The sequence below is a fragment of the Thamnophis sirtalis genome, unplaced genomic scaffold (genome assembly GCF_051295495.1).
Source record: "Thamnophis sirtalis isolate CommonGarterSnake01/CBP01778 unplaced genomic scaffold, rThaSir2_p1.2 scaffold_3, whole genome shotgun sequence".
NCBI lineage: Eukaryota > Metazoa > Chordata > Lepidosauria > Squamata > Natricidae > Thamnophis > Thamnophis sirtalis.
The window spans coordinates 27,473,384-27,486,432 of record NW_028261383.1 but is presented as its reverse complement, the minus strand read 5'-3'; the positions used below and the strand labels follow the sequence as shown (position 1 = coordinate 27,486,432).

At 44.7% G+C, this 13,049-nt stretch overlaps 1 protein-coding gene across 1 annotated transcript in view; it reads left to right on the top strand.

Moving 5' to 3' along the window:
* LOC148047727 (carnitine O-acetyltransferase-like) overlaps window positions 1-13,049 on the top strand; it is a 60,572-nt gene that overhangs the window by 36,022 nt on the left and 11,501 nt on the right. The window contains exons 4-8 of the mRNA XM_087708439.1: window positions 846-899; window positions 4,652-4,817; window positions 6,447-6,621; window positions 10,224-10,402; window positions 11,944-12,044. Of these exons, the coding sequence (XP_087564565.1) occupies window positions 846-899; window positions 4,652-4,817; window positions 6,447-6,621; window positions 10,224-10,402; window positions 11,944-12,044 (675 nt within the window). The remainder of the gene's footprint in view (window positions 1-845; window positions 900-4,651; window positions 4,818-6,446; window positions 6,622-10,223; window positions 10,403-11,943; window positions 12,045-13,049) is intronic.

Here is a 13,049-nt window from a genome sequence, read left to right as displayed (position 1 = left end):
TAGTTTCCATTCATCGCTTCTGTTAGGAATATAATTCTAACGGTTGGGTTGGCAATATATAAATCATATAACAATGTTTGCACCTGTTTCTTTAAATCGTACTGTAAAATGTGATTGGTTGCTGTTTTCCTCAATCGGCCATAAGAGGGAGCCAGAATGACTGTTAGCTCTCTGTTTCGTTGGGCTGATCTGATCTGAGTGTTTTTTTGGAAGCTGGAAGTGCCGTGAGCTATTGTAAGTTTTGCAACTGTTAGCAAACTTTGTGTACCGGACTGTTTATATGATATTGGACTATGTTATTTGGATTATCCCTTAACTGAAAGACGTAGATGACTGACTGTCTTAACTGTGTATGACTTGGACTGTTTGATGGACTCTGATACCTCTATTTCCACGAAAGTAAAAGCCTATTTAAACTGCAGTGTCTCTGTATGCTGGTTTGTGTGTTCTCCAACACAACTCTCACAACGCTTCTCTGAATGCACTCGCTCTCCCAACGGGGAGCTTACCTAACAGCTTCTTGTCCTGCCCTCAGGTGCTTTGGAGAATAGTTTGACTCCCTCTTCTTTTGTGGCAGTCCTTCAAATACTGGAACACTGCTATCATGCCACCCCTAGTCCTCCTTTTCACATACCCCAATTCCTGCAACGGTTCTTCATAAGTTTTTAGACTCCAGCCTCCTAATTGTCTTTGTTGTTCTTTGCACTTTTTCCAGAGTCACAGCATCTTTTCAACTTTGCGTTGACTAAAACTGGATGCAGGATTCCAAATAGGGTCTTCGCAAGGTATTATAAAGCAGTACTAACTTGTTTTTCATTTCTCCTGGTCTTCTCATCCTCTCACAGGTTTGCAGCTAAACTCATTGCGGGCGTGCTGGATTTCAAGGCAAAGATTGACCGGTGAGTAGGTTCCTTTGGATCTTTTGACCCAATACAGGGGGTATCCAATCCATGCAAATTGAAACCCACTGGGCAAATCTGGAAGACAAATTCTATCTCCAGTGGAAATTGGAAGAAGAAGTGGGTCACGGTGGTACAGTGGTTAGGAGGCAGTATTACAGGCTAATTCTGCTGACTGCCCGCAGTTCGATCCTGACTGGCTCAAGGTTTACTCGGCCTTCCATCCTTCCGTGGTTCGGTAAAATGAGGACCCAGATTATTGGGGACAATAATGTTGACTCTGTAAAAGGGCTATGAAGCGGTATATAAGTCTAAATGCTACTGCTATTGCGAACCCTGGTGCTGCGGTGGTTAGAATGCAGTATTGCAGGCTAATTCTGCCCACTGCCAGCAGTTCCATCCTGAGCGGCTCAACGTCGACTCAGCCTTCCATCCTTCCGAGGTTCGGTAAAATGAGGACTCAGATGCTGACTCTGTAAACCGCTTAGAAAGAGCTGTAAAAGCACTGTGAAGCGGTATATAAGTCTTATTGCCACTGCTGTTTTTGCCAGGGAAGAACATGGGGCACTCCCTGGGGAAGCCTGAATGGGTCAAAAGTGGCAAATGGCTCCAGGTGGGCCAGTGGTTGCCAGGGAAAAGGAGACTTTGGGTGTTGCTGCTCCTGGGTGAAGAACAGAGGTGGCGCAGTGGTTAGGGTGCAGTACTGCAGGCCACTTTAGCTGACTATGATCTGCAGTTCAGCGGTTCAAATCTCACCGGCTCAAGGTCGACTCAGCCTTCCATCCTTCCGAGGTGGGTGAAATGAGAACCCGGACTGTGGGGGCAAGTTGCTGACTCAATTTGCTAAAAAAAATTGTAAACCGCTTAGAGAGGGCTGAAAGCCCTATGAAGCGGTATATAAGTCAAATAAATAAATAAATAAATAAATAATAAATAAATAAATAAATAATAAATAAACAAACAAACAAACAAACAAACAGGACAGCTGGGAAGAGGGTGGCAGCTGGCAGAGTCAGAATGGTATAGTTCCCCTTTTCCCCCCTGTACTCCCAAATGGACTACTTCAGGGGTTGGGGGGGGGGTGTTTCTTGTCTTCCCCAAACTCTTTACCTTCTGACTTACCTGTGCAAGTGGAGAACCAGTCAAGTCTTCCAGACCAGAGGTGCTTCTCCTTCCACAGGGGGCCAGAGCATGCAGCAATGAAGATCACCCCTGCTCCCAAGAAAAAGAAACCTGTGCTTTGGGCCCTAAGAGGAAAAGCGGCGCTCTCCCCTTAGAGTTCTCCCCCTTTCCCAGCTATCAAATGCTTAACCTCTTTCCTTTCCATACTGCATTTCTAGCCAATCATTTTGGAAGCGGTCTTCCAACTTTTAACCCGCCTTGTTCAAAACATCTTCTTTGGCACAGTAAAAAGTTTGCTTTGCAGGTTTTGGCAATGTCACTTTTTGTTTCCGTCTGATGGCATCCAAGTTTTGCTTCTGTTGAGGGGCCCTTGGGCTGTACTTAGGGCATAGAGTAGAGTAGAATAGAATAGAATAGAATAGAATAGAATTATCTATTGGCCAAGTTTGGTTGGACACCAAGGAATTTGTTTTTGGTGCATATGCTCTCAGTGTACATAAGGAGAATAAAATACACTCATCAAGAATCATAAAATACAACACTTAGTGGTAGCCATAGGTTACTAATAAGCAATCCAATTGTACTAGGAAACAAATAAAACAATATAAATTGTAAAGGTACAAGCAACATGGTTATAGTCATAAGTGGAAAGAGATAGGTACTAGGAAGGAAGAGAATAACAATACAATCATCATCATCATCATCTTAGTCGAAGAAAAAGAACTAGAAAAAATAATGAAATATCGTGACCTGGCCTTCGAAACTACACAGCTATGGATGAAGTATCTAACGGTGATACCCATTGTCATCGGTGCACTTGGCACCATGTCCAAGAATTTTACAAAATACATCAACAGATTGCAGCTTCCTGCAATAACACCAGTGGAACTGCAAAAAACTGCGCTACTCAGAACATCTTATATTTTAAGAAGGTACTTGGTTGATACCTAGGACGCTGGCAGCAAACCGTATCAACCATTAGCACCAGTCACTGGTATTTGTAATGCATTTTTGAATGCTCAGTTGGCTGAGTTTCGTGTTTAATGAATAAAGTATATCTTAATAATACAACAGTCTTAGTAAATGTTGACAGTGTTGTGGGAATTAGTTGTTTAGCAGAGTGATGGCATTCAAGGGGGCGGGGAGCTGTCCTTGTGTCTAATTGTTCTGGTATGCAGTGCCCTATAGCGTTGTTTTGAGGGTAGAAGTTGAAACCGTTTATGTTCAGGATGTGAGGGGTCTGTAGTTATTAAAGGTTAGTAAAGGTACTAGACTAGAAGTGGGAAAATCTGGGTTCTTTTTCTCCTCTGAGCCACAGAAGCTCTCCAGGAGAACTCATTCATTTTATTTATTAGGAGCCAAGGTGGCGCAGTGGTTAAATGCAGCACTGCAGGCTACTGCTAGATCAGCAGGTCAGCGGTTCAAATCTCACCGGCTCAGGGTTGACTCAGCCTTCCATCCTTCCGAGGTGGGTAAAATGAGGACCCAGATTGTTGGGGGCAATATGCTGACTCTCTGTAAACCGCTTAGAGAGGCCTGAAAGACCTATGAAGCGGTATATAAGTCTACTGCTATTGCTATTGCTGCTATATTTGAACCAGAATAACAGAGTTGGAAGGGACCTTGTAGGCCTCCTAATCCAAGCCCCTGCTCAAGCAGGAGACCCTCTACCTGGTCTGTCAAACTGGCAGCCTGTGGGCCAGATACAACCCGCACAGGCTCAGCTCCGCAAAGGCAAAAAAACACCCCGACGTGGCCTGCGATGCAATCAGGTTTGACAGCGCTGCTCTATACCGTTTCAGACAAGTGGTTGTCCAGTCTCTTCTTAAAAACCTCCAGTCTTGGATCACCCACAACTTCCCGAGGCAAGTCGTTCCACTAACAAATTGTTCCCACTGTTAGAAAATTTCCCTCTTAGTTCTAGGTTGCTTCTCTCCTCGATTAGCTTCCATCCATTGCTTCTTGTCCGGCCTTCAGGTGCTGTGGAGAATAGATTGACGCCCCTCTTCTTCTTTGTGGCGGCCCCTTAGATAGTGGAACCCTGTTACCCCAAGTCCTTCTTTTCGATAAACTAGACCTACCCAGTTCCTGCCACCGTTCTTCGTATATTTTAGCCTCCAGTCCCTTAATCCTCTTGGTTGCTCTTCTCTGCATTCTTTGCAGCCTTTATACAGTGGGACCTTGTGTCCCGAATGGCTTAGACGACGAACAATTTGGGTGCCAAAAATTTTCCTAAATGTTTCACTCACGTCACAAAGACATCCTCGGCTGCCGAATAAACACAGCCGCTGAGATTTCCCCTACGACACCATTTTTTTGTGTGGGTGCAGGTGCAGTTTATCTTGCTTCTAGTCATGACCAAATCGGGTGCCGACCTAAGTCCTGGAACAGATTACAGTTGGTGCCTGAGGTCCCATTGTATCATCTTGGGGCCACTCCGTCCTTCCTAGCCAACCTAGTTCAAGGGGGGAGGAGGAATTGAATTTTAAGGCCTGCCTTCAGCTTGTGGATGCAAAGGGGGGCAAAGGACTGTCAGAGATTCATAGGCAGGTCTGCCCATGGCTTCCTGGTGGACTGACATTGAGAGAGGAAGCTGATTTGTTACCTTTTTCTTTCTATCCCCATGGCAGCCAGACCCTGCTAGTTGAGTATTCCCAGGGTCACCCTCTCAGCATGGACTGCTATTCTCGCCTCTTTGCCTCCTGCCGACTCCCTGGACGAAAACATGACACTATTTTACTGCCTCCTCCTGGACGGAAACCCGCAAGTTATATTACCGTTGTTCGCAACTTCCAGGTAAAATATGTTGGTCCCAACCAGTGGTGAAATTCAATTTTTTTTACTACCGTTTCAGTGGGCATGGCAGGGAAAGGATACTGCAAAATCTCCATTCCCTCCCCACTCCAGGGAAAGGATACTGCAAAATCTCCATTCCCTCCCCACTCCAGGGAAAGGATACTGCAAAATTTCCATTCCCACCCCACTCACTCCCGGGAAAGGATGCTGCAAAATCTCCATTCCCTCCCCACTCCAGGGAAAGGATACTGCAAAATTTCCATTCCCACCCCACTCACTCCCGGGAAAGGATGCTGCAAAATCTCCATTCCCTCCCCACTCCAGGGAAAGGATACTGCAAAATTTCCATTCCCACCCCACTCACTCCAGGGAAAGGACATCGCAAAATCTCCATTCCCTCCCCACTCTGGGGCCAGCCAGGGGTGGTATTTGCCGGTTCTCCGAATTACTCAAAATGTCTGCTACCGGTTCTCCAGAACCTGTCAGAACCTGCTGGATTTCACCCCTGGTCCCAACCATTGATCCCTGGATCTGTTGGGAGCAATTCTTGGGGGCCTGAATATAAGGCCCCATATTTCTTTGCTACTACATAAGAAAAGAGATAAAACACTATTTTAATATTTTAAAAGTGTAATGTTCTAGTTCAGGTATTGACGTGTAATTGGAGACTCCCAGATTCTCCCCCCCCCCCTTTCAACCATGGAGATCCCCTGGATTACTTTGGATCGGTCATGTTGGCAGCCTAAGCCTCTTAATCCACTGTACCCCACAAAATTGTTTTTTGATAACATGGAATGCAGTTTGGATGCCCCCTTAACAGAGGTGAGCTGCTGCTGGTGCAGACCGGTTCAGGCAAACCGGTACTTCCGACCAGCAGTTGGCCTCGCCCACCCACCCTGGCACTATCCCGTCCTATATAATCAAGTTTTTATGCCATGTGCATGTGCAGAAAATGCATGCACAAGTGTACCGAGTGTGCACGCACACACACATTTTCAGTTCTGGGCAAACCGGTTGTTACATTATGTGACACCCACCTCTGCCCCTTAAGCTCCCAAATGAAGAGTGGTATATAAATCTAACGCATCAGTAAGGTATATCATGGTTATAGGATTGGAGGCATATCAAGAGGAAACTGCAGACCCTGCTCAAGTATCGCTTATCTGCTATGTCCTGGATATGAGTGAGCTGCCAATAATCTTTTCTGCTGTCCTCACCACTCTGTATTGTCTTCCTATCCGAAGCAGTAATGCTTCCAGACAGTCATGTCATAGGACACGATGCTCTCGATCGCTCCTCTATAGAAAGTGGTAAGGACAGAAGGGGGAAGATTTTCTGAGGCTACACAGAAAATGCAGGCATTGCTGTGCCTGCTTCATCAGTTGGGCTACCAACCCTGCCTACCTGTTAGCTGCACACCCAGAAATTGGATGCCACCAACCATCTCCACAGGTGAATCATGAATACACCGAGGTGTGTGGCTGTGCCTGCGCCTGCCTTTTCTGAAACCGACAATGATCTCTTGAGCTTTTCCAGCGTTTAAAACAAGGCTGCTTAAGAAAAACACCAGCGAACCCTCTACCTCCTTGCGGTAAACGCCCTCATTGTCATTCTTTGTTCCTTTGTCAGTTCTTCCAGCTTGAAGTATACAATAGTGATGGGACACCCCTGACCATTGACCAGCTCTACCTGCAGCTCCTAAAAATCCGCTCCTTTTCTTGGAAGTTGGATAAAGAGCCCTTGGGAATCCTCACCAGTGATCACCGACATACCTGGGGAGAGGCCTTCAATAGTCTCATGAAAGGTATGGGAAGCCATGTTTTGGGAGGTAGAAGGTATGGGCCTTCGATCATGAAGTCTCTGTTCCATGCAGGAATCCAGATTGAAGGATCCATGTTAGATTGCTGCTCATTCTCCATTTTGAGTAAAGGGGGAACCCTGCCTCTCAAGGTCAACTGTAAAACTGCTACTAATTTTATTTTTTTGCCATTCCCCTGTAACTGGGTCCAGATCTAACAAATGGCTTCTTTTAAACACATTAAGGCAGGGGTGTCAAACTCGATTTCATTGAAGGCCGCATCAGGGATGTGTTTGACCTCAGGGGGCGGGGTGGTGGGAGTGGCTGGAGTTGGGAGTGGCCACATGGGCGTGACCATAGTGGACATTTGCTGTTCTTTCCACAGTTCTTTACTATAACCATTTTCCTATCTCTTCTACCAGATGTTACTGGCAAACATTTATGACTTATTCTTCATATTCCATTGTTTCTAAATTTATACCCCATTGTTTAATAGTAAATTGCTTTTTCAGGCAGAAAAGCTATTTATACTATTGTATTTTTATTATTCATCTAATATTAAAAAATACAATAGCATAAATAACATGATAATACAAGATCTAACAGTAGAGGTAAATTTCCAAGATAGTAAATAGAAATGGCCGTCAATTACAGATTGTTGACTGTAGATTACAGTAAATGGATCTACAGTATGTAAAAGCTGGCATTAAACTGTAGTATTAACATAGGATGTTGCTTGTTTTCAATCCAGACCAGGTGCTTACTTGAGGCCACATATTTGTAATCCAGTCCAAGCCAGTCTTCCTGCAGCACTGCCGGCTGAAAACGGGCCACGAGGAGGCTCCAGGCGGCCTGTTTTCTGCATCCACAGCCTCCTGCAGCACTCTGCCAGCTGAAAATGGGCCATGGGGGGTGGATGCATTTGGCCCCTGCTGCCCCTTTTGGCCGGCAGAGGCACCGCAGACTGGTCCTTTGTGTTGGGTAAACTCCCTGTTAGAAGAGCGAGTACGTTCAGCAAAGCGTTGTGAGAGTTGTGTTGGAGAACACACAAACCAGCATACAGAGACACTGTAGTTTAAATAGGCTTTTACTTTCGTGGAAATAGAGGTATTAGAGTCCATCAAACAGTCCAAGTCATACACGGATAAGACAGACAGTCATCAATGTCTTTCAGTTAAGGGATAATCCAAATAACATAGTCTAGTAACCATATAATCAGTCCGGTACACAAAGTTTGCTAGCAGTTGCAAAAGTTACAATAGCTCACGGCACTTCATGATCAGATCAGCCCAGCATCTAACGAACAGAGAGAGAACTAACAGGCATTCTGGCTCCCTCTTATAGCAATAGAAATAGCAAGTAGACTTATATACCGCTTCATAGGGCTTTCAGCCCTCTCTAAGCGGTTTACAGAGTCAGCATATTGCCCCCAACAACAATCCGGGTCCTCATTTTGCCCACCTCGGAAGGATGGAAGGCTGAGTCAACCCTGAGCCAGTGAGATTTGAACAGCCGAACTGCAGTCAGCTGAAGTAGCCTGCAGTGCTGCATTTAACCACTGCGCCACCTCGGCTCTTATGGCCGATTGAGGAATACAGCACCCAATCACATTTTACAGTATGTTTAAAGCAACAGGTACAACATTGTTACATGATTTATATATTGCCACCCCAACCGTTAGAATTATATTCCTAACACTTTGATATTTCCAGGCTGGCCCCATGGGCCAGGTCTAAGCATCCCCTGGGTTGGATCCAGCCCGTGGGCCTTGAGTTTGACACCCCTGCATTAAGGGATACATTTAAGCAACTACTCTAATATGGTACTCCCCAAATCAGTTTTTCTCACTCTTGGCAACTTTAGGATGTGTGGATGTCAACTCCCAAAACACCCCAGTTCCCCATTGGAATTACAGTTGCTGACTGTTTTAAGGATCCCAGCACAAGGGAGGAGCACCACATGATCAAAATTATTATGCTTGGCAACTAGCATGTATTTATGATAGTTGCACTGTCCTCGGCCTGTAGGGCGTGTCATTTAATGTGGTGAACATTCATTTTTACAATTATTTTTCAGTGAGGTGTTCTAAAAATATGTGTTTTTATACCAAGAATTCAAAGCTGCTGTTATTTTTGCAATTGTACCATGTTTAGCTTAGTAAATCCACATCTGATCTTACGCCCCACAAAAGTTCCTCGTAACCCAAACACTGTTAACTTTATCCTTCTCAAAATTATACCTGGGGCTACAAAAATTAAAGGTTTTTTCTGCATGAATATTATCTAGCTAAGCAAAAATAATAATAATTCGTGCAATCAGAAACCAACATGCGAAAGCAATGATCTGAGTTACAAAAATGTTTAAGTGAATATCGTCAAGTCTTGGTTTGATTCTTCATTAGCCGCCGACATACTTCTTGGTCTCTGATATAACCTTCATGTTTCTCAGGTGTATCTTATACACTCTTCTACTGTAACTCTCTCCATTGATTGGGCATGACAGGGCCACTGTGGTACTTGCATTTTTTCCTCAATGAACTTCTTTATATCCGCTGTAATCAGTTTGCACGTCAAATGTGGCTCATATACATCTTAGAGTGGAATAGAATAACAGAATTGGAAGGGACCTTGGAGGTCTCCTAGTCCAACCCCCTGCCTAGGCAGGAAATCCTACACCACTTCAGACAAATGGTTATCCAATATCTACTTAAAGACTTCCAGTGTTGGGGCATTCACAACTTCTGGAGGCAAGCTGTTCCACTGATTAATTGTTCTAACTGTCAGGAAATTTCTCCTCAGTTCTAAGTTGCTTCTCTGCTTGATTAGTTTCCACCTATTGCTTCTTGTTCTGCCCTCAGGTGCTTTCGAGAATAGCTTGATGACTCCTTCTTTCTGGCAGCCCCTGAGATATTGGAACACTGCTATCATGTCACCAACCCGGTCTTATTTTCAAATATTTAATCATGGTCTGAAGATTTCATTTGATCTCTAATGAAATCATTGGACCAATCAAGATTAAACATTTGATGGGAAGGTACAGTGTAGTCATATTAAATATATGTTCAGTTTACTTTAATTTTAACTATATGTAAAGGGAAAAGAAAAGGCATGTGGTGGCTCAGACGCTGAGCTTGTCGATCAGAAAGACGCTGAGCTTGTTGATCAGAAAGTCAGCAGTTCAGCGGTTCGAATCCCTAGCGCCAGGTAGTGGAGTGAGCTCCTGTTACTTGTCCCAGCTTCTGCCAACCTAGAAGTTCGAATGGATGTAAAAATGCAAGTAGAAAAATAGGAACCATCTTTGGTGGGAAGGTAGCAACGTTCCTGGCGCCTTCAGCATTTAGTCATGCCGACAAATGACCACGGAGACATCTTCAGACAGCGCTGGCCCTTTGGCTTTGGAACGGAGATGAGCACCGTTCCCTAGAGTTGGGAACAACTAGCACATATGTGCGAGGGGAACCTTTACCTTTAAAGGAAAAAAGGAATGATTTTTTTAAGGTGTCACCCCCTTTTCTGACCCCCTTCTGCCCTTCAGAGAATGAGTTTGAACTCTGTCCTGTGCGACAACACAACCATGTCGGGAATTAAATCAGGTATTTCTTGTTCCAGACAAGCTGAACCAGGAATCGGCTCTCAAGATCCAACGTAGCCTCTTCACCGTCTGTCTGGATGCCCCTATCCTGAAGGTGTCCGATGCTCACGCCCAAAGCCGTTTAGCAGCTCAGATGCTGCACGGTGGAGGGAGCTACTCCAACAGTGGCAATCGCTGGTTCGACAAGACACTGCAGGTGAGAATCAAAGTAGGATGTGAATTAGGCTGCAGTTTGGAAGCATAAAGAGACATGATCCTCGGTTGCACAGTAATAAATAAAAGTAAGGTTAAAAAGATAAAGATATACCGTATTTTTCGGAGTATAAGATGCACCGGAGTATAAGACGCACCAAGGTTTTGAAGAGGCAAATTTCAAAAAAAGTAGGTAGGTAGATGGAGGGAGAAAGAGAGAAATACAGTAGATAGGTAGGGAGAGAGAGAGAGAGAGAGAGAGAGAGAGAAATACAGTGAGAGAGAAATACAGTAAGTAGGTAGGGAGAGGGTAGGTAGGTAGATAGAGGGAGAGAGAAAGAGAAATACAGTAGGTAGGGAGAGAGAGAGAGAGAGTAGGTGGGTAAGTAGATGTTTCCAGGTGTATTTATCCATAAGGCTATGCACATTTTGGTGAAGGGGGCGGGGCTTTGGGAGGCAAAAAAATGCTGTATTCGATGTTTAAGACGCACCCAGATTTTCAGCCTCTTTTTTGAGGAAAAACGGTGTGTCTTATACTCCGAAAAATACGGTAGATCAAACTAAGGTTCTACACTTAGGTAAGAAAAAACACAACTGTACAAGTATAGATTAGGTGAAACGGGCCTCAGTGCCAGTAACTGTGAGAAGGAGTCTTAGTGGACAATCACTTACCATATTTTTCAGAGTATAAGATGCATCTTTTTCCCTCAAAAAAGAGGCTGAAAATCTGGGTGCGTCTTATACACTGAATTCAGCATTTTTTGCCTCCTGGAACCCTGCCCCTTCACCAAAATGGCCGTGCATAGCTTTTAGGAGGCTTTCAGAGAGCTCCCGGGGGCTGGGGAGGGCAGAAATGAGTAAGAAACGGGCAATTTTTTGTTTGTTTTTGGCCCCCCGCCCCCTAGGAGCACTCTATAAGCCTTCTAAAGGCTATCCATGCCCTTTTTTGGGGGGAAAAATGGGCCCTTTTTCATGAGGGTTGCAGAGTGCAAAACCCCCTTTTTTTAATTTGCCTCTTCAAAACCTTGGTGTGTCTTATACTCCAAAAAATATGATAAATATAAGTTGGCAGTGTGTGGCGGCAGCCAAAAAAGCCATTGCAATCCTAGGCTGCATCAATAGTGGGATAGAATCAAGACCTCGTGAAGTTCTAGTAGTTCTAAGAAGCCTTAGTAAGACCCCACTCTGGTCACCACAATACAAAAAAGACTCTGGAAAGCATGCAGAGAAGAGCAGCAAAACTGATTAGGGGGCTAAAATGTACGAAGAACAGTTAAGTGCAATTGGGTATGTCTGTCAGAGTTTGTTGCAAAAATCAAATCCAGAAAGCACACACAGATAACTGATTCAGCAGGATTCATTAACTTCTTTCAGGCATGTGTGTGGCGTATCCCTGAGCAAACCGGCAGTAGTAACATCCAGAAACCACCCCTGTTGGGAACCCCTGCTCTTGCTGAGCCCAGCTTTTTAATTTCATCTGTTCAGTGCCTAACAAACCCATTTCTATTCCATTTTTTCCACTCGTACTTTTCCCCTGGCCTTCAGTTCATCATCGGAGAAGATGGTACCTGTGGGGTCCTTTACGAACAAGCCATCGCTGAGGGGCCACTGATTGCCACAGTCATTGATTACGTCCTTGATTATTGGTAATGTCCCTTCTTGGGGGAGAAGATGGTGCTGTGTGGAGATAGATAGCCTGACTTGGCTCCCGTGGGCAGGTTTCGAACCGGTGCTGCAAAAAGCGTTCAGAAGACCATACTCCTTGAGATGCAGTCTCTGAACTCAATAGCCAGTGACAAGGGATGCTAAGCTCCCCTCATAAACCATGACCCGACAATTGCGCGATAGACATATGCGCGCCGACAAAATAGCGCCGATTAAAACGCGATGTCAAAATAGCGCCGATTAAAACGCGATGTCAAAATCGCACCCACAAATTTGCGACGTCAAAATCGCACTGACAAAAGCGCGATGACAAGCACAATAAAATCGAAAAATTTTTAGGGTTAGGGTTATAACGTACATATATGCGTCCCACTATGTTAAAGGCCCAGCACATTCACTGGGCTGTCTATAGTTTGTTGATGACGCGATTTTGTCATCGCGCATTTATTGGCGCGATTTTGTCGAAAATCAATTAGCGATTTTGACGGCGCTCATTTGTCCATCGCGGTTTTGTCGGCGCGCATATGTCTATCGCGCATTTGTCGGTGAATCCTCAAAAACTATATGGCAGAATGAAATAAACCAAGTTGGGGCTTAATTCAAGGATATGAACCTGGCTAGAGGCATGGTTGTTTTTATATAACAAGAGTAGTCCCAAAGGTGCTTTTTCAGGAGGCAACTGAACTTTCTTGGTTTTTTTTTTTTCCTTTTGAAGATGTTTCGCTTCTCATCCAAGAGGTTTCTTGGATGAGAAACGAAACGTCTTCGAAAGAAAAAAAACAACACACCAAACAAACAAGAAAGTCCAGTGGCCTCCTGAAAAGGACAACCATGACCCAGATGACTGAGAATCTCTACAGAGGTATAACACAGAGTATATTTTAATTGGGTAAATGTCTGTGGAGATTCTCAGTCATCAAGGTTGTTCCTGTTATGGTTCCCCCAGCAGCCTGCAGAGCTGGCAGCAGAGTCAGACAGCGAGGAGG